General features: G+C 34.6%; 1 protein-coding gene across 1 annotated transcript; it reads left to right on the plus strand.

Moving 5' to 3' along the window:
- Nucleotides 1-94: 94 nt before the first annotated feature.
- LOC128219968 (uncharacterized) lies at nt 95-18,124 on the plus strand. The gene is made up of 10 exons (XM_052928182.1): nt 95-226; nt 1,752-1,949; nt 3,029-3,132; nt 4,334-4,469; nt 4,772-4,915; nt 9,598-9,795; nt 11,507-11,617; nt 15,536-15,682; nt 16,872-16,956; nt 17,757-18,124. The coding sequence occupies exons 1-10, from the start codon at nt 166-168 to the stop codon at nt 18,010-18,012; spliced, it is 1,440 nt and encodes a 479-aa protein (XP_052784142.1). The 5' UTR covers nt 95-165; the 3' UTR covers nt 18,013-18,124.
- Nucleotides 18,125-19,921: the final 1,797 nt, after the last annotated feature.

The raw sequence follows: 19,921 nt of genomic DNA on the forward strand, positions 1-19,921 counted from the left end.
CTACCAAAGATTGTGGCTTTCAACATACGATAGCATGACTAATCGAGCATTTATCGTGGTCATGAATGAGGAAGTTTAATTGAGCCAGTGATAACTTACTTAAATATTTATGTGAAACCGCGAAACATCCTGAATGAAGTTATAGGTGATGTGAAGTAACACAAAATGAATCCATTGAATTGTGTAATTGTGACCATTCTGTATTGTTTCGGAGTAATTTGCAAAGGTACTGTGGTATTTCAATATAACACCCGTTAAGCTGAAAACTCCATACGTATAGATATATGTATTCATATAGCTTAAATACTCAGATATGAACGTGTCAGCGTGACCATCGTAATATGCTGATGACTGTTAAAAAAAACTAATTCTTAAAATAGATTTGTGTCGACATTTAAAATGACTTTACGGTTATGATTTACTATGATTATTAAGATTTGAAAACATACACAAAAACATCAATGAAACAAAACATGATGTAAAATATACTCAAATGCAGCTTATATTTACAACAGGAAGAATTATTGCTACCCCAACCTTAATTATTTAAACTAAACTTAACAACCTAGAAACGCGAGTTTTGAATCATTCATTCACGAAAATTGTGTGTACTACCTGTCTTGTATCATATTGTCTGATCGGAATACAGATTTATTATTCAAATAAAAAAAATCTTCAATATGGTACATTTATTTTAAACTTTATGTTTGTAAAATTCACACTATGCTTATCACCAGTACATTGACTGTTTGAACCTACTTATATTTGTGCACACGAGTTACTCAATGAATACCATATAAGGTATTCAAACCAATACATAACTCAGTGCTAGACAAATCAATTGTTTGTCGAATAATGTTATTGCTTACAAGTCGATGTTATTAACCTTAGTATAAAAGTGACGTTAAAATCAGTTAAAAGGTATTATTATCACTGTGATAAAACGCAGTCCAGATTGAATAAGCATTGGTCAGATCAACAAAGTGCTGAGAACTCTTACATAGTACATACACATATTGGGTTTAAAATCTATCAACAGGTATTTTCGACTAATTAACATTAGTGGGAAGATTTGGCGTTAATTCCTTACATTCGGAATTAATTCGTAGCATAGTTTGGCTAGTAAGAGCACTTTCGTACTTCAATTTGTTCAGCTACGTTCAGTCGCGTCGAGTATATGAAACATACTATTGAACAAAGCTACATTATATAAAAAATAGGCATACTATTTATGATAATATGTTAAGTAAAGACGTATTCTAGCGAATGACACTAGTACTAATAATAAAAACCTAATTTTAGCACCCTGCCCAAATAATAATAGTGTGCCTCTTAACTGTTTTAGCTCTCATGAGCAGGAAGTGCATAGAAAAATTGTGCTGAGTGTGGAATGATACATGACGTCATAGACATCTTTTAGTGTTATAGTCATTTACATGTTATCGTTAAACTATATTTTATAAGTATCACCAACGAATTGAATACATTTTATATTTCATTTCTCTAGACAACTGACAATCATTAGTGCGATGAAAACTACACGGATGAACATACTTTTCTATAGTTATAACGTTAATGCGATTGGAATGTAGTTGCTTAATGAATTGAATCTAAAATATTGTATTGAATCATAGAAAAAAAAATAGGTTAATAGGTTGCACACGTGTACCTGTCAGGCTATTTAAGATTGTTTTAAATGAATCAGTTACTATTTATACAAGATACAAATCGATCAGCATTTCATCATTCAGGTCAGGGAGTTTTTATTTCACAAGATGAAACGAACTGGGACGAGTCGAGATGCACCTTGGCAGAACCAACTATAATATGCATGGATGATGGCTCATGCATTGTTGAAAATGGTTTGGAATTTCTTACAAATGTAGAAGTTCAAGAAAATGGATTTTGGATTGAATATGCCAAAACATGGATTAGTTATGCTTATGTTGGTAGGTAAATACATGTTTTTACGTAAATATAAAAATAATCACAACACTTCCGATTTAATAAGTTTGTCTTAATTTACAAGACATTTTTTGAAACCGTTTAGAAAACGATATAATAGCGTTAATATATTTGATGTGTTTTTCTTTTATACATTTGAGTTATCGCCTTTGAAAGGTCGCTTCAATACAAATTTACTGGGGTGGGGGGTCTGTAGTTTTTCACAAATATTTAAATGAGTTTTAAACGCAAAATCAATTTTGCTTCAACATTTATCAATATTTACAAAATTGAAAAAAAGGTCAAAATCAAAGCTAGCATCAACTAGCATGACAATAAAGAATAAAATGAAACAAACGATATAAACTGATAGTTTTTTCACATACAAGAAACAGACAACAGGTGCATGTCATCAAATGTACGATAACACAGCCATTCGACATGGCTCGCCTGAGTGAATTAAGAGTTTACATATTCTGAAAACCATATAGGTAATCATTTAGCATTGGCAGTTCCTTATAAAGGCAGATTGTAATGAATCACGATCATCACATCATATAATAATTGACTATAAATACTCAACCTCCAGCAAGTTAAAGTTGTATCGTAACCAACAGCAGCTTGAATATATAAGTATAAAATCAATGCAGTTTGACTCGAAATGAGCACGGATTCTATTTTTCCATTTTTTATTTGTACGTTAAATTCGCAAACGTAACTTACTTTTGTTGCAAACTCGTTCTTTAAGCATTTTGCCGATATCACGTTCAAGCAATCTAGAATGGTGGACAGAATGGACTATAAACATAACTGTCTTAGGCAGAATATATTTTGAGCAACAAGGCAAACAAGGCAAAACTATTAACAGAACTGCCTGCTTTTATCTCAATAGATTTTTACATACTCCTTTGGTTATGATATGAATATGATTTAACAACTATTACCTGGTGGCTTGAGGATCTCCGTGCGCTATATTCGGAGTTATAAAACTTTTTACTTAAAGTTTGGCTCAACGGTATTGTTTACCGCGGTTAGTTTGATTTGTCAATAACTTGCTTCCATTAGCAATGGCTTTGTTTTTAAGGATGTGGCCAATTGAATGTTGGATTCAGTTATTCTGTTTCAACTCTGGGCGAATGTAGACGTAAAACAGGATGTCAAACGTTCGGTATACAAAAGTCAACAGCGGTGAGTAGTTCCGGAACAAGTTAACATATATTCAAACTGAGATATTTGCAGGAAGATTGGAAATGTTATGGAAACGGGTAAGCTGACCGATTGGATTATAATGACTGAATACTAACTGCTGCGTATTTTGATATTTATAGTCATCAAAGGACTAACGCAACTATCAAAAAACAATGTCAAAAATTACAACAGCTGGAATCTCGGCCCTACAACTTTTTGTATTAAGGTGTTTTGGCTTGTATTGTTCTGTCATTTGTTTAGGGTGTGTGTGCCTTTAATCTTGTCCTTTAAACGGTAAATTGGTTTGAGGTCTGTGTACAGATATAGTCTCTGTCGATAACAATATGTCAACAGTTCTGATTAGATATCTAAAATAGAACATATGAGTAGCCATGCGAAACGAATGTTTGCACTGACAATCTTTAATGTGATTTCTTGTTTTATTTAGAGTTTCTAAAATCATAATTGGTCAGCGTGATAGCTGAGAAAAAATGTTGGTCCAAACATTATGGTAACACAAATTATGTACCCATGTGGGTAAATTTTAATTTCCTGACAATTATTTGTATGGTGTGTGAAAACATTGATATTGTATTAGCTTGTTGCCTGGCATTGCTTCAAGGTAATTTAAAGCTTCCTGTTTTGACTGTTATTCCTTGTCCTGAAAACACTATGTAACACTTGTGCCTCTGTGTAATCAATGATGTCTCCTCTTGTAAATCACATGCAAGAATTTCGGTAATAAGTAAGATTTGCTTTGGATTAGTACACCATAACATTTTGGTGAATATTCATATTCTATAAATGTAATTAATAAAATACACATCAACTTATTTTACATGTTTTAAAAATTCTTGATAACTATGTAATGCTTATTTCAGCATCATTTGATATAGTAATACACATAATCTAGATCTTACATTTAGTTTTAAAAAATAACTTTGAAACAGATTAAAAATTTAATATTCAAGTTTAATTAAATTGCCTTAAATCGCATATTACACAAATGGTTTACTTTTTATCAAACTGTGTCAAAACATGAAATTTGAATGTTTTGTTTTAAATAAGAGAACAAATCGCCTTTTTTGATAAGTATATCTTGTTCTTTTAAATGACCGATAGGGATTTTCTTGCATTATATTTTCGCGATGGCAAATGTAGCTCAGAAATTGGTGTTAAAAATGAATTGATCCTATTTCAGGGTTTGCGATGTAAGTGTGCAAGTAAATTCGCATCGCGGATTCAAACATGCGGCGAAAAATGTAAAGAAGCTGATCAATATCCATGTGGTGCCACAGCCGACACCAATATATTCTCATTTTACACTGTTGAAATAGGTACCAATTACATTTATTTATTATTTTTACCTCCAGGTGAAACTTACAAACGAACATAATGTTAATACATGATTACAAAATGTATGCTTAGATAAATCCATCGGTAATCAGCACGGAATAGTTTGCAAGCGTACTGATTAAATTAATTTCATTCTAAAAGAGTGATCCTTTGCCCTCCAGGGACACAAATGAAATAGGTTTTTAATAGTTATCAATGAAATATAAGTTTATGATTAATTAAAAAATATCGCATATGGTTTTCTTTGTACGTGGCTGATACATCAACATTTTTTATGTTTCAGTTCCTCCTAGCGAAAATTCACAAGACATTCACAGAAACTGCCTACTGTTCTACTATAATTACAGACCTGGAAATGATTATTATTGGCAGTCATGCAATTTAAAAGCTACACCACAGCTATTATGCAGCAACACCTATTTTTCAGGTAGCTATTTCTATTTCAATTTTCTCTGCCACCTAATCTGAAACTAGGCAAACATAGTTGGGTAACCTGACTTTTTTAAGCGCCCACGAAACAAATTTATGGTTGGTCGGCAGGTTTACAGATGATTATTAAACTTTGGACATCCTTCGTGGCTTTTTTTAATCATGAGATGCACCTTTTCATGAACTAATGTCGGTTAAGAGTTGTATACACTTTAACTTACTTTTGTTTCAATTTCTAACGGTATGGGATTTGTGGAGTGAACTTGCTGCTTTGTTTAAGTGAGATTGATTTGAATGTAAGTAAATATGAGGTGCAAAGAGCACTTTTTGTAAGCAACGGATAATTAATTTGAATAGCCCCTTGGTTTAAAGAAAAGGAATGATCATATGTCATCCAATACTAAAACGTATTTCGGCTTATAATATGGCATTTTATGTTCCTCTTTATATGTATGATACCCTTTCTGTCGTTATCCTTGTCCAGCCTACAAAGTGTTTGTATTATTGGCGATTGCTAGCATATCGCGGCAACTAGCATATTGTCAATTCATGTAATATAAATTAGCCTTTTGAAATCTATAACATCAAATGTTTATGCGTTACCAAAAGTTTTATTTTTCAACATAGTGGTCGTTTTGTAATAATTAAAGTACTGACAGTACTGTCGTCGATGATTTATGATTGATTGCATTTAGTAGCAACCAATTAACGAAGCGCCAATACGGCACAAGGCTTTGGCCTCAGATACACTAATCGAGAGACACAGAAAGACCACACGCGCATTAAATTAGTTTTATTTATACAGTTTAGGGTCACAATGCCAAAGAATCCTATCCAATTTATCCAAAGAAGAGAACCATTGTATGCAGGGGCTATGCCTGCATATACCTGGCATATTCAGAATGTTCCAGTCAGTGGTTTTGCGATTCTACAGACAACTTTTATCAGTTATCTGCTAATAGCTAAATCAACGAATTCTAATGGCCATTACGCACAGCATGAATTGCATAGGGGTAATGATTTTGGACAGTTTTTGGAATAGTGCATGCTTCTAAGGTTTAACGCTTCATTTTATTTTGTATATTTCGATACTCGTCAAACGGTCAAACAAAAAACAATATATTTTACTAATATTTTCTTACTAAATATAGACATGATTTTCTGAACTATAATTATCTTATAATTATGTATTAAATCTTTGATATTGTTTATAAACTATATTCTTGACAACAGTGTTTAACTCTCTAAACCACACACTTGAGTTATGTTTAAAGATGGAAACAACATGGTGGTGGTGGTGGTTGTGGTGGTGGTGGCGTTGGTGTTGTGGCGGTGGCGGTGACATTGGCAATAGCAGTAGAAGTAGTGGTAGTATTAACAGCAAAAGGTGCAGCATAACCAGCATTTCCAGCTGTTTCGCTACGACTTGAGAGCATACATATTAAATAACCAAACATGTTGACCTTATACATTTATTTAAGCTACAATATGACATAGTCGGGTCTGTTCGGGTTATATTCCTAATTACAAACATGATTCGTTGGGAGTCTTTTTTAAGGGATGGGAGAGGGGGCTCAATATTTTACAGAAAAGGAGTCACTCAATGATAATGATTTTGTATGGGCAAATTATGTTCTTACACCAATCACGGTATGAAAACAATGCAAGATGCACACAAAAAAGCAATTTTATTGATTGAAACTTTTGCAGAACAAACCGCTATCTGTTATACTAAAATGCATTTCAAACGCCCAAGAATGTTTTCATGATGATGTGAACACAATTGAAGTAAATTTAACATTCGGAGTTTCAGATTTACCAATATGATGTATTTTCAAGTTTTGTTTGTATTTTCCATGGTGTAAACTTATACAGTCGAACCCTGCTCAAACAGGATGTTAAGGACTCATTTCATTATACTGAAGGAAAGAATTCCCGCTTGGTTCATCTTTTCTTAGACTCGAAGTATTTTGCCGGACCCTAGGAGTTCGAACCAACGGGGTTCGACTGTACGAATTTAATAAAAAAGACAATGAAAAAAAAAGCTTTTAAGATGGATAATTTAAAGAGTGTTTTTTTTAAAAAAAAAATGCGAAACCAATAAATCTGGCATTGTAAAATCAATATATATACACTTAAAAAAGCACACACCAAAATACAATTCAACCTATGAAACGGCCAGATTCATACATAATGCAATAAAGGTTACATTAACATTCCAAATAAAACACAATTGGTAAGCATGCCATTTTCATTAACATCTGTCATATGTCTAAAGCATTTTAATGTTACTCATTAAAAAAACTTATTTTATTTAATTATGTAAGTTTATATTAAGTTTAACTTGTCAATAATTAGTTATAACACTTAATACTTCTTCATGTTTTTCTTGGCAAATTTAATACATTATTTCAAATCTTGACCAAAACCACAGCAATTCTCAAGACATGATAACATGATTAAGCACATCATGATTTAACACATGGTCAAGAATTGACCTTAGATTCTCGGTCAATTAGGGGTTAATGTGTAGCTGAAGTTGACTCTCGTGTAGAAATGAAAAGTGCAACAATTGGCTGGTATTTCTTGGCACGCGCATTGAAACGATCATCGAAACAAGAGTATATGGGTCCACACTTTACTCTTGTCGTTACAGCCATCAACAAAACATGTTAATTTACGACTAAACCATCACAAATATAAACAAAAGCTACGAAAGGGAAAGGAATGTCATAACTTGTTAATTTTAAAAGCTGTGTAGTGATACATTCTGCGGAATTACCGTGGAACAGAGTTCAACGGTAGGGAAGAGAAGTTACGTTCATCTCGCGATACGATATGCATCGAAACAACTAAACACCGATACGATAAGATACCGATACAAAAATCTAAATGGAAAACCAATACACTACAAAAACTAGAATAGTGATTGTTTATTTATTGAAAAAAGTGTTGAATTTGCGTTCCTTTTACTAGGTAAATGTGAAGGAATACATGTTGAATGAACAATGATGCCTATCGATTGTTTGTCTATGTTTAGTCTGTTAAAATTGTATACTGCCTATCCGACTCGTTGTGTAACCTAAAAGGTGATGTAACGATGCCCGACACCGTATATTACCGTGTGACCTCTTTCGTCGTCGATGATACCACTTATGCCGATGTTTACTTAATACTTACTCCATCTTTGTTGGTTGGTTATTGAGAGCAATATCTGCATTTCGTTTGGGCGCTCCCATTGACGTTGTTACAATTTACTTCTTTGTCACTGATACTTCGTTTAACCAAGAAATGTCTAATAATTTGGCTTTTGTTTTCATTCATCGTCAGTATTTTTGTAGTGCGAATGCACATGATGTACGCTGAATATTGAAGAAATGTTCAAATATTCGAAGGTCAGCAAACGAATTCCGTAATATGAGTGTTTGTGACTTGCATATATTTGACACATGGCCAAATTATCACAAATAGAAGTTAACCCTCAAGTATACCATGATTTTCCCGCCGCTGTAATTGTATAAGATACGCTCGGATATTCTTAACGTTGCCGGATGTTGTGCTTTTATAATTGTGGTGTAATGATAACCGAAAAGAATCGAATCACCGGGTGCATTAAATAAGTAAATGGTATATTTGAAAAATAGCAAACATTAGCCTTATCGGAGCTTGTATTGATAATTAGGCAATGAAAAAGCTTTGAAATACTGTTGTCATTAAATGTTTCACCGGTACTTATTTACCTCAGAAGAAGGCGTCATATTATAACGGTTATGAAAATTAAATATATGCTGTGGTATATTTATTATCTTATAAGATTTGCAACACGCAGGCAGATTTAACAACGAAGGAGTTGAAATCTTATTCGTTGACACTATTTTCACTCGGCTAGGGTCTTACCGAGGTCTGCTGTCCTTAGTCTGATAGATTTGGGACTTTTTTAAGCATTGTATATTCAAATGTTATGGTTTTAAGCTCCTGCAACAAACACATATTGTCACGTACATTATTAACTGTTCGGTATTTACGGCTACTGCTGAGGAATAAAATATTATTTGGAGATAATGCCTATATTCCTGCTTAAGTTTGAAAGAAATTATTTGGAAAGTACAAGATATTTAGAATTTATATTTAGAATTTTTATATATATGTTGCGTGTGAAATAATTTAAATATTATGATATTTAAAAAAGCATTGGCGCAAAATCAAACTCTCTTTTCACATATAACGATTTAATCAACGAGGTGTGCATGAGGAAAACTTGCGGTTATACAGTTTTTGAACAAATATAGACCGATTAAAAATGCGATTTGGATAATTATATGAACATCGAACATTTTCCTGTTATTTTCTATTTTTAATTAATGTCTTGAGCATATCTTTCAATGAAAATAAGAAACAAAAACATTGTTTTATTTTAACATTGCACTGTGATGACTTGATTTGCAATATTTAGGGTAATGACAAACAATAAAGGATAACGCTGACAGCAGAATAGTAGAAACAACGATGTACATTGTAAACCCATATGATTGTTCTTGTTGAAAACCACATTTGATGATGTACGTAAATGCGTTGTCTTTAAAATTAACTGTTCTGTAGGTAGGTACGTATGACCCAAATCTAACATTTCCATGTGTGTGATTTGTTTGTTACCATGATGTGTGTTCTATTCTGTTATAGATTTTAACCCGATGGCGGAAAGATACAATCAAAGTAATGAACGTTGGGCTCAGGCTGTTGAAATTTGCATCAATGAAGGAAAATTCCCTGCTTCGATACAAAGTATCAAAAGTGTGAATTTAACAAACCAGGACGCACAAAACCACTGGACAGGAATAATTAAAACAGAATCTATTATATCTTTGAACGATATGCTTGGTAAGGACATCATTCTATCTGAGTTTACCCTATAATGTTTTCATACATGTTACAACGATTTGAACGTATGGGCGGATGCAGAAAGTTATTTCTGTAATTGTAAGAAAGGCTTACTAGATAAACAACTACCATGGTTCAGATTTAGTGTTTGATTTCGTAGCAGGTCAACCGATGGTATGCATATTGCTCACTAACAGCCTTTTTAAACAAATTTTATCTTCAACTACTTTTAACAAAACGATAATTTGAATGTAATACCATTCAACAAAACTTTCCTTTTAAACACATAAGGAATAAACGTTTTTTTTGTTTAAAATAAAAGAACCGGTACAATTCAGTGTTAACGTTAACATGAGTAAAGTGTACTCCATTAAATAATGGATATCGTTTTCTCTATTTTATAAGAATCAAATTATTACCAGTAGTGTTGATCGTGTAAACTATTTGCTACGATTGTGTTTAGACGTAATCTAATAGTAACTAAACACATTATTGTGAAAAGATATTGACCAATATTTGCGAAATGTTTCCTTTCCATCAATTGATATTTCTTTCATATTGTAGGTACAACGAAAGAGTTCATCTCTCTTTAAATGAAAGACATGATACGTCACATTAAAAATATATTTGATATATTTTAGAATACGTAGAATAGAATAGTGTTCGGAACTTTATGCTTCAATAAAAGAATCGTAACTTTTGAAGTGAAAAACATCAACCAGAATATCGGAAATTGTTAACCCGCTCGTTCGTATCCACGGTGAAAATCTCCGTAGACAATTCATGCGGGAAGCATACAATATAGGTGGGAAACGAACCGGAACAAAATTTTCACGTTTATTTAAAAAAAAAAATTCAACTTCAAGAAAAGTCTGAAAAGAGAAAAATTGAAGGATGACATAGTGATTTTGAAATTGTTACTTTCGATGTCCCAACCGAGGCATTAGCCGAGTTTGACATATACTTATCGCTCTCAATGGATTTTTTTTTTCTATCATACCGAACAAACAAATGCTTTTGTGAAATACAAAGAATAAAGTCACTTATATCAATCAATCTATTAGGTTACATACAGGTTTGAAATTGATTTTTTTTCAAAACTCAATTTGATAACGTTTTGTGATTGCAAGGTAAACTACAGGGACAAGTCCCAAAGCCAAAACTTGAACGCAGATCCTTTCTAGAAGGTACTTGGAAGATTGATGCATGACCTTCAGATCATAGAAAAAAAAAGCTGCAACCAATGTTCAAATGACGGATAACATTGGTCTCCACTCCACCGCACAAATGTTGTCAAAATAGACTTGGATAATACTCATTCTGTCTGTCTGCATCGTAAATGTTCCATTTCTGGTAAAACTCATACAACGAAGGAAAGGACATTTCACTTGGATTATAATATAAATGGGAATGTACAGTTTGCTAGAAAAAAGGTCATAATGGTTTTATGTCGAATAATTCATATAATATTTCTTTAAAATGCATTGAAGGGGAGACGTTTTGCTGGTATAATGCAACTTTTTGAAAGAAAAAAGAAACATATGATTTGTTCGGCTGACCCTTTCAGCATATAAAAAGTTATATTTAAATGTTGTTGTTGTTTTTCTAAATTAGGTGTTTGAAATGAAAGAAGAATATGTGCAAACTTGAGAAAATTTATGCTATTTTGTATCATACTTCGTATAACATTTACTTGTATATTACCTTACAGATGATAGCATGTATCCACCTTTGACGTATGCATATATGGAGCAGATCAACCAGACGCTTAACGTTAGATTTGCCAAAGAAGGTGACTTGAGAAAAAGCCTATGCGCAGGAGGTAAATACAATTTGAGGATGACTACCATTTGTAAATACTAATTCATTGGGTAAGTGAGGTATTCTTAACGGTTTAAATTCCCAGTGAGGTCTTGCTTAGTGTTTACTGACCGTGCCAGGGTGGCTATCCCAACATGTATATCAACGCCCCAAGTGAGGTCTTACATTTTTTACTGACCCTGCCAAGGTGGCTATCCCAACATGTATATCAACGCCCCAAGTGAGGTCTTACATTTTTTTACTGACCCTGCCAAGGTGGCTATCCCAACATGTATATCAACGCCCCAAGTGAGGTCTTACATTTTTTACTGACCCTGCCAAGGTGGCTATCCCAACATGTATATCAACGCCCCAAGTGAGGTCTTACATTTTTTACTGACCCTGCCAAGGTGGCTATCCCAACATGTATATCAACGCCCCAAGTGAGGTCTTACTTTGTTTTACTGACCCTGCCAAGGTGGCTATCCCAACATGTATATCAACGCCCCAAGTGAGGTCTTACTTTGTTTTACTGACCCTGCCAAGGTGGCTACCCCAACATGTATATCAACACCCCAAGTGAGGTCTTACTTTGTTTTACTGACCCTGCCAAGGTGGCTACCCAACATGTATATCAACGCCCCAAGTGAGGTCTTACTTTGTTTTACTGACCCTGCCAAGGTGGCTACCCCAACATGTATATCAACACGCCAAGTGAGGTCTTACTTTGTTTTACTGACCCTGCCAAGGTGGCTACCCAACATGTATATCAACACCCCAAGTGAGGTCTTACTTTGTTTTACTGACCCTGCCAATGTGGCTATCCCAACATGTATATCAACACCCCAAGTGAGGTCTTACTTTGTTTGACTGACCCTGCCAAGGTGGCTATCCCAACATGTATATCAACACCCCAAGTGAGGTCTTACTTTGTTTTACTGACCCTGCCAAGGTGGCTATCCCAACTTGTATATCAACGCCCCAAGTGAGGACTTACTTTGTTTTACTGACCCTGCCAAGGTAGCTACCCAACATGTATATCAACACCCCAAGTGAGGTCTTACTTTGTTTTACTGACCGTGCCAAGGTGATTACCCAACATGTATATCAACATCCAAAGTGTGGTCTTACTTTGTTATACTGACCCTGCCAAGGTGGCTATCCCAACATGTATATCAACACCCCAAGTGAGGTCTTACTTTGTTTTACTGACCCTGCCATGGTGGCTATCCCAACATGTATATCAACACCCCAAGTGAGGTCTTACTTTGTTTTACTGACCCTGCCAAGGTGGCTACCCAACATGTATATCAACGCCCCAAGTGAGGTCTTACTTTGGTTTACTGACCCTGCCAAGGTGGCTATCCCGACATGTATATCAACGCCCCAAGTGAGGTCTTACTTTGTTTTACTGACCCTGCCAAGGTGGCTATCCCAACATGTATATCAATGCCCCAACTGAGGTCTTTCTTGGTGTTCACTGACCGTGCCAGGGCGGTCACCCCAACATTTATATCAACTCCCCAAAGCGTTACCTTACTTTGTGTTCACTGACCGTGCCAAGGCTGTTACCCCAATATGTATATCAACGCCCCCAGTGAGTTCTTACTTGGTGTTCACTGCCCGAGCCAAGGCGGTAACCCCAACATGTATATCAACGCCTTCCACTGAGGTCTTACTTGGTGTTCACTGACCGTGCCAGGACGGTGACCTCAACAAATATATCAACACCTCCAGTGAGTTCTTGCTTGATGTTTTTTCCGTGCCAGGGCGGTCACCCCAACATGCATATCAACGCCCCCAGTGAGTTCTTGCTTGGTGTTACTGACCGTGCCAGGACGGTAACCTCAACAAGTATATCAACGCCACCAGTGAATTCTTGCTTGGTGTCACTGGCCGTGCCAGGACGGTAGCCTTAACAAGTATATCAATGTCCCCAGCGAGTTCTTACATTGTTTTACTGACCCTGCCAAGGTGGCTACCCCAACATGTATATCAACGCCCCAAGTGAGGTCTTACTTTGTTTTACTGACCCTGCCAAAGTGGCTATCCCAACATGTATATCAACGCCCCAAGTGAGGTCTTACTTTGTTTTACTGACCCTGCCAAGGTGGCTATTCCAAAATATATATCAACGCCCCAAGTGAGGTCTTACTTTGTTTTACTGACCCTGCCAAAGTGGCTATCCCAACATGTATATCAACGCCCCAAGTGAGGTCTTACTTTGTTTTACTGACCCTGCCACGGTGGCTATTCCAACATGTATATCAATGCCCCAACTGAGGTCTTTCTTGGTGTTCACTGACCGTGCCAGGACGGTGACCTCAACAAATATATCAACGCCTCCAGTGAGTTCTTGCTTGATGTTTACTTACCGTGCCAGGGCGGTCACCCCAACATGTATATCAACGCCCCCAGTGAGTTCTTGCTTGGTGTTACTGACCGTGCCAGGACGGTAACCTCAACAAGTATATCAACGCCACCAGTGAGTTCTTGCTTGGTGTCACTGGCCGTGCCAGGACGGTAGCCTTAACAAGTACGTCAATGTCCCCAGCGAGTTCTTGCTTGGTGTTCACTGACTGTGCCAGGGCGGTCACCCCAACATGTATATCATCGCCCCCAGTAAGAACTTACTTTGTTTTATTTGCCGTGCCAAGGCGGTAACCCAACATGTATATCAGCGCCCCCAATGATTTCTTGCCTGGTGTTACTGACCGTGCAAGGACGGTAATCTCAGCAAGTATATCAACTCCCCCAGGGTGTTCATGCTTGGTGTTCAGTGACCTCGCCAAGGCGGAATCCGCAAGATTTACCAATGATGTTTGTATCTCGTAGCTTTGTGTCTCTTGTTTTGTGCTTGTTCGACCCTTGTCATTGTGCCTGATAAATCCTTGATAATGATTTGCTAATGTGCTTGTCCCAGGTGTTTGCATTTTTATGTAGACAGATATGTTGATAGATATGTATATTTTACGCTACAATTCAATACCATGTATGAAAAGCTACAATGATTATGCTTTCAATAACGCGATACATACATATGATGATGCAACTTGCAGACAAACACAAAATTAAAAATACAAACGCTTAAGTAGTATAATTCAAATGACGTCGTACATGTGATCTTTCACTTTTTACATTGTAAACCTATGACCGAACCATTTGTTGTCATCGAATCAACAATAAACGATGTCTTGCAATTTCATGTTTTTGTATTTAGTTTACATAATTCTTCATAAACCTGTGGTTTAATTTGTGTCAAATACAAGCATTTGGGGGTTTGTATCCTGTTTAAAATGCGATTATATACGTTTGAATACTGTTGGTATTAGAATATTAAAGCATTTGAAACACAATAATCAATTTAGAAATTATCGAGATAGTATTGTAAATCAATACAATGCACACTTCAGGCAAATGCTCGATCGAATCACTCCCTTACCTGTATATTTATGTGACTGAAATTTGACTTAAATGCAGTGTTGATCAGTACCCTTCAACCAGCGTGGTTGGATGTACTACTGTTTGATAAAATGTCAATGTCTGGACAAGAATGTTCAATAAATGCCAACAAATCAAATTCTACTAAACAATGGCTGCAAAAGTCTACTTTTGACTGTTAGGAACCCTTAGAAGATCAAACGATTTGTTTCCAAAACCACACCGACTGTTGTTCTAATACAATTGTGTTCATCTTCAATAATACTTTAGCGTAATAAAATGCGAAGCCCAATCATATAGTGATATATTAGACATATTTAAAAAAACTACTCTGGAAATAATGTTTTGTATTTATTACATATTTACAGTACCGATGCCGTCAATTGCTAATGACAATATAATAAACACACATCGAACGAAACTTTCAACATTGAAAATGTTTTGGATTTCCGCATAGTTTAGATTTCTCAGATACTTACGTTCCATTATAACACACCAGGTCCTCCATCAGGCGTGACGTCAACCAATGCTGTCATAACAACAGATACACATCCGACGCAAGCACCAGCATTGAATACATCTACAATGCTAATATCGCATACAGTACCTGAAGCAACAGCGGCATCCTTAGACAAAGACAAAGGGGGTATATTTATTGTCAACTATATTCATGGAACATATTTTACATTTCACTTTAAATGTAAACAGAAACAGTTTGAAGTCCTTTTGAGAAATGCTATACATTTTAATCAAAATTATAAAACTAGAATACAAATGTCCAAGCAGTAAGAACGTTTTAATTACTATTTTTTGCATTGATTATCGATTTCAAATAACTAAATTATTAGCCAAAAAGATATTTACATCTAGCTCAAATTAAATTCAATGCTTTTGATAATTCGACCGAGAAACTTAATCGCAATTCATTATATTACTATAAATGATAAATATTCCTATTGTAGGAACAAAATTAACAAGAAGTCAATTTCGGCATTGTTAGGATCACGAGTGGTGCTTCGTGGGTAATGCTATTGCCCTAGGGAAGCCGTTGAATCGGAATACAAGGTCTTTTCATGTAAATTTAATGACATAAAACCTGACCTCAAATCAAAAACTCTAAACAAAGAATAAAAGAAAAGTTAAAAAAGAAGCGCTTTTTAAAAAGTCGGTATAACAAGACAGATCGAAGATCATGAAAATATTCCTGTCGTTTTTGGAGCCTGTTCAACATGTATTTGTTAAATGATTAAATATTGAACGTCTAATGTTTTTCTGCGAGCCGGCACAACGTTCATTTATTGAGTTGACTTACGGTTGTTAACTTCGTATTCTCAAGTGTAGATTGTATGTCAAGCCAGCTTAACATTATGTTCTGAATGTCAATAGTCAATTGTGAAGCCAGGTCCACGTTCAATGTCCAATTACGTTTGTCGATCTACCTCCACATAAATTATCTTAATTTGTGAATGTCGTTCGTGAACGTAGTAGTTATGCTTTTATTTATGTCATAATGAGTTAACTCTTCTAGTACCCATCAAATACAGATTTCAATACACACGGCGTATTAGATACCATGAATCAAAGTCTGTATTAGTCGATATTTGTGTAAATTCCATACCCAAATGTAGCAATATGGAAAATCTTGCTTTTTACTATAATCATCGTAAAAAATATATTATGTTCAAATGAAAGGTGACAGTTAGCTAGAAGCATGAAGAACGTGACTATGAATACAACAGGGAACGTCCATTCCAAGAATTAATTTTCCATCAATTACTTAACAGAACGGAATTTAATTATATTCTCAAATAAATCGTCATTTACTATTATTACAGGGTCATTCATTGGAATAGTGGTCGGTGTGGTTATTGCTGTGACAATACTTATTGCTGCAGTTCTTGCGGTTATTGTCAAGAGAAGGTAACTCATCTAATAATAATTTCTTATTATTATGTCGTTATATATTTTGGACTGCTTTTATTTGCATGTGTTAATCATTATTGGGTAAACACTTATATGTAACATTACCCTCTATTGAAAACTGATTACAATATAAGATGTATATGTTGACGTTTTAATGAAATAAAAAAGGCTTAGATTGAAATATTAATACCTGTTATCACACGGATAAAGAACGTTTAACTGATTTGAAATACAAGTTTGATTTTTTTATTAAATCCAGTTATCTTTAAAACGGTCAAAACAAATCATCTTTAGCATATTTAAGCAATTGTAATCTGATTGAAGTTAAAATAATGATATTTCAAATACAGATGCCTTAATATTAAAACTTTTCATTAAGTTACGACGTAAAGTATAGCATATTTTCTCATACAAATCTTTACCTACAAAGAAGACACATGATTGAATGCGATTTGCAGGATCTAATGATGCTCACAAAAAACGCATCATTTTGTGAATCGTTTTCATTACAAGCGAAAATATAACAGTCAGTGTTTAAATCAAACCCCTTTGAACTAAATAAAGAAAGACATGCTGAGCTGTTTTCCTTTTAAAATAGTGAAATTCAAGCGCATGTAACAGTACACACATAACCTTACTGACATTCAATTGAATAGGCATTTACTGAAACAAACAAATGTGTTCGGAATGCAGGAAGAGGGATTTTTTTGCAGATGTTATATATATTACTAAATTGACATTTAAGGTCAGTGTATGCTGCAGGCCTATAAAACGGTATAATGTCGATATTTTTTCAGGTACATGGCGAGGGCTTGCTTTAAAAACGCCGCAACAGCAACACCTTCAGGACAGCCATCCACAGGAGTATCTACTGATGTGGACAATCAACAACAAGTTGAATATGTTAACACAGCAAATAATGAAATGCATATTAATACTGGAAACAATATGGAGTCTAATACTTACGAAAAACTTAACACGACTAAGGGTGTTGACAAGTATCTCTCACTCCAAGAAATAAATGCAGTCGAGCACGACTATCAAAACACATGAAGACAAAGAGAAACATAATAATGAAAAGAGAATATTTGCTTTTATTGAGTTGTTGTTGTTTAAACTGCATGGATATATTAATAACAAATATAGTACAACAGTTTATATAATATGTCACATTATTTATTTATTTTTATTATCCAACACAGATGTACATAATTTTCAGTAAATAATTGTAGTTTGTTCTAACCAGCTTCAATACAGTACACAAAATATACAGAATTCAAAGCCTATTCCTGAAGTTTTCTTTGTTTCATTAATTAACATAATTATTATAATGTCTGTCAAATTCCTTTTCCATATCCGACAGTGAAAATACAGCACACCGTATTGAAAAATCCGTATCAACATACTGTCGTTTTCAGATTCCGTATCATGCGAATACCTTGTGTAATCTCGACACTACTTTCGCTTTGCTGAACATAGCGTGACCAAAAAAAAACTGGTAAAACCTGTCATTTTTTAAATACATAAAATTATCTAACTTTACTCACGCTCCAGAAGAATGTAAATAATCAGGATCATGATTCTCATGTTCTTCAAAGAAACATGAGGATAAGCACGAAGCAGAGAACACTTCCAATCTGATCTAGACATCTACTTCAGTGAACTAGTTGTTTGCCATTTCGAAGTCCATTATTTTCATAAATATGAGCAGCTCGTCAATACAAAGAAGAAGGCGAGTTCGCGTCATCGATAAACATAGCGACTGACTCACGAACTTCTCTCAATTCTGCATAGTATACTCGTCAAAAAATTCCTCGATTACTTTGTTAAAAATGGCCGCGTTCCGTCAAAAGGAAAGTGTATACTCGTAAAATACCGTTTATTTGTTATATTTTTGTGATGTGACATTTAATAATTGTTTTCGCATTAGAAATGTGTTAATCTTGCTATAACATAAAATGTGTTGTCTTTTTTTGCTCAATAAAGCGAATTCTGTAACTTCTGACTTCGTTTCGCTGTAGTAGCCTCCCTCGACTTCATTACACAAAACAAAGTAACACATTCAAATTTATACGCGCATTTGAATCAAATGGATACCGAAAAATAAAAAGGTATAATTAAATAGGCAGGTATATAATGAATGGAATATTACGATAAAACTATTTTCTGCTGACCTGCTTCACCACTCGTTCGGTGATTTAACATGTATCCGTATTTACACACCGAACTCGACGTGATACAGGTCACCAGAAAAGCGTCCTATCATAATATCCCCTATATTTCACATTTGTCGAAGTTCGATTGCGGATGTATATTAATTAAATCGAGTGGTCATAGAAAGCAACATTTTCACGACTAGCAAAGACGAGTCATTCAGTGATAACAGGTGAAGTTAATTTGTATTCATTATTCTGATTTCTATTAATCAACTGAAATGTTCAAATAAAGCTTCTGCGCAAAATCAAGACCCAGCTTGACACTTATTTAGCACTTACGAGTAAGACTTTTCTATTATTTTCATCCATGTCATGATACCATAGGAACATTTCGAGTTAATCATATTTTCGATTGTTTACGTTTTAGTCTTACATTTCCAATAGTTAAATTCAAATCACATCTTGCATCGATATAAATTTGCTTTGACGTTTAGCTTTGAACTTATGATGAAAGTAAGGTTTTAAGTTGTTACTTTTACTAAAAAATGGAAATTTATAGAGACTGAATACACTTTGAGCATATCTTCATATTTAGATGTCTATGATAACGTATCAGAAGCATATGAGGTAATTTAACCTTGTGCCGTTTCGAAATCTGGGCTGGTATATTTGATGTAATTTCTTGAGATAAGACATATTATCTAGTTTTAAATGCGTACTGGTCAAATAATACACACATTATCATGATAACGTTAAAAATCATTATTTGCAATTAACTAAGTACACTGATTCATTTTTTTTTTCAA

This window comes from Mya arenaria, chromosome 15 (genome assembly GCF_026914265.1).
Source record: "Mya arenaria isolate MELC-2E11 chromosome 15, ASM2691426v1".
Taxonomy (NCBI): Eukaryota; Metazoa; Mollusca; class Bivalvia; order Myida; family Myidae; genus Mya; species Mya arenaria.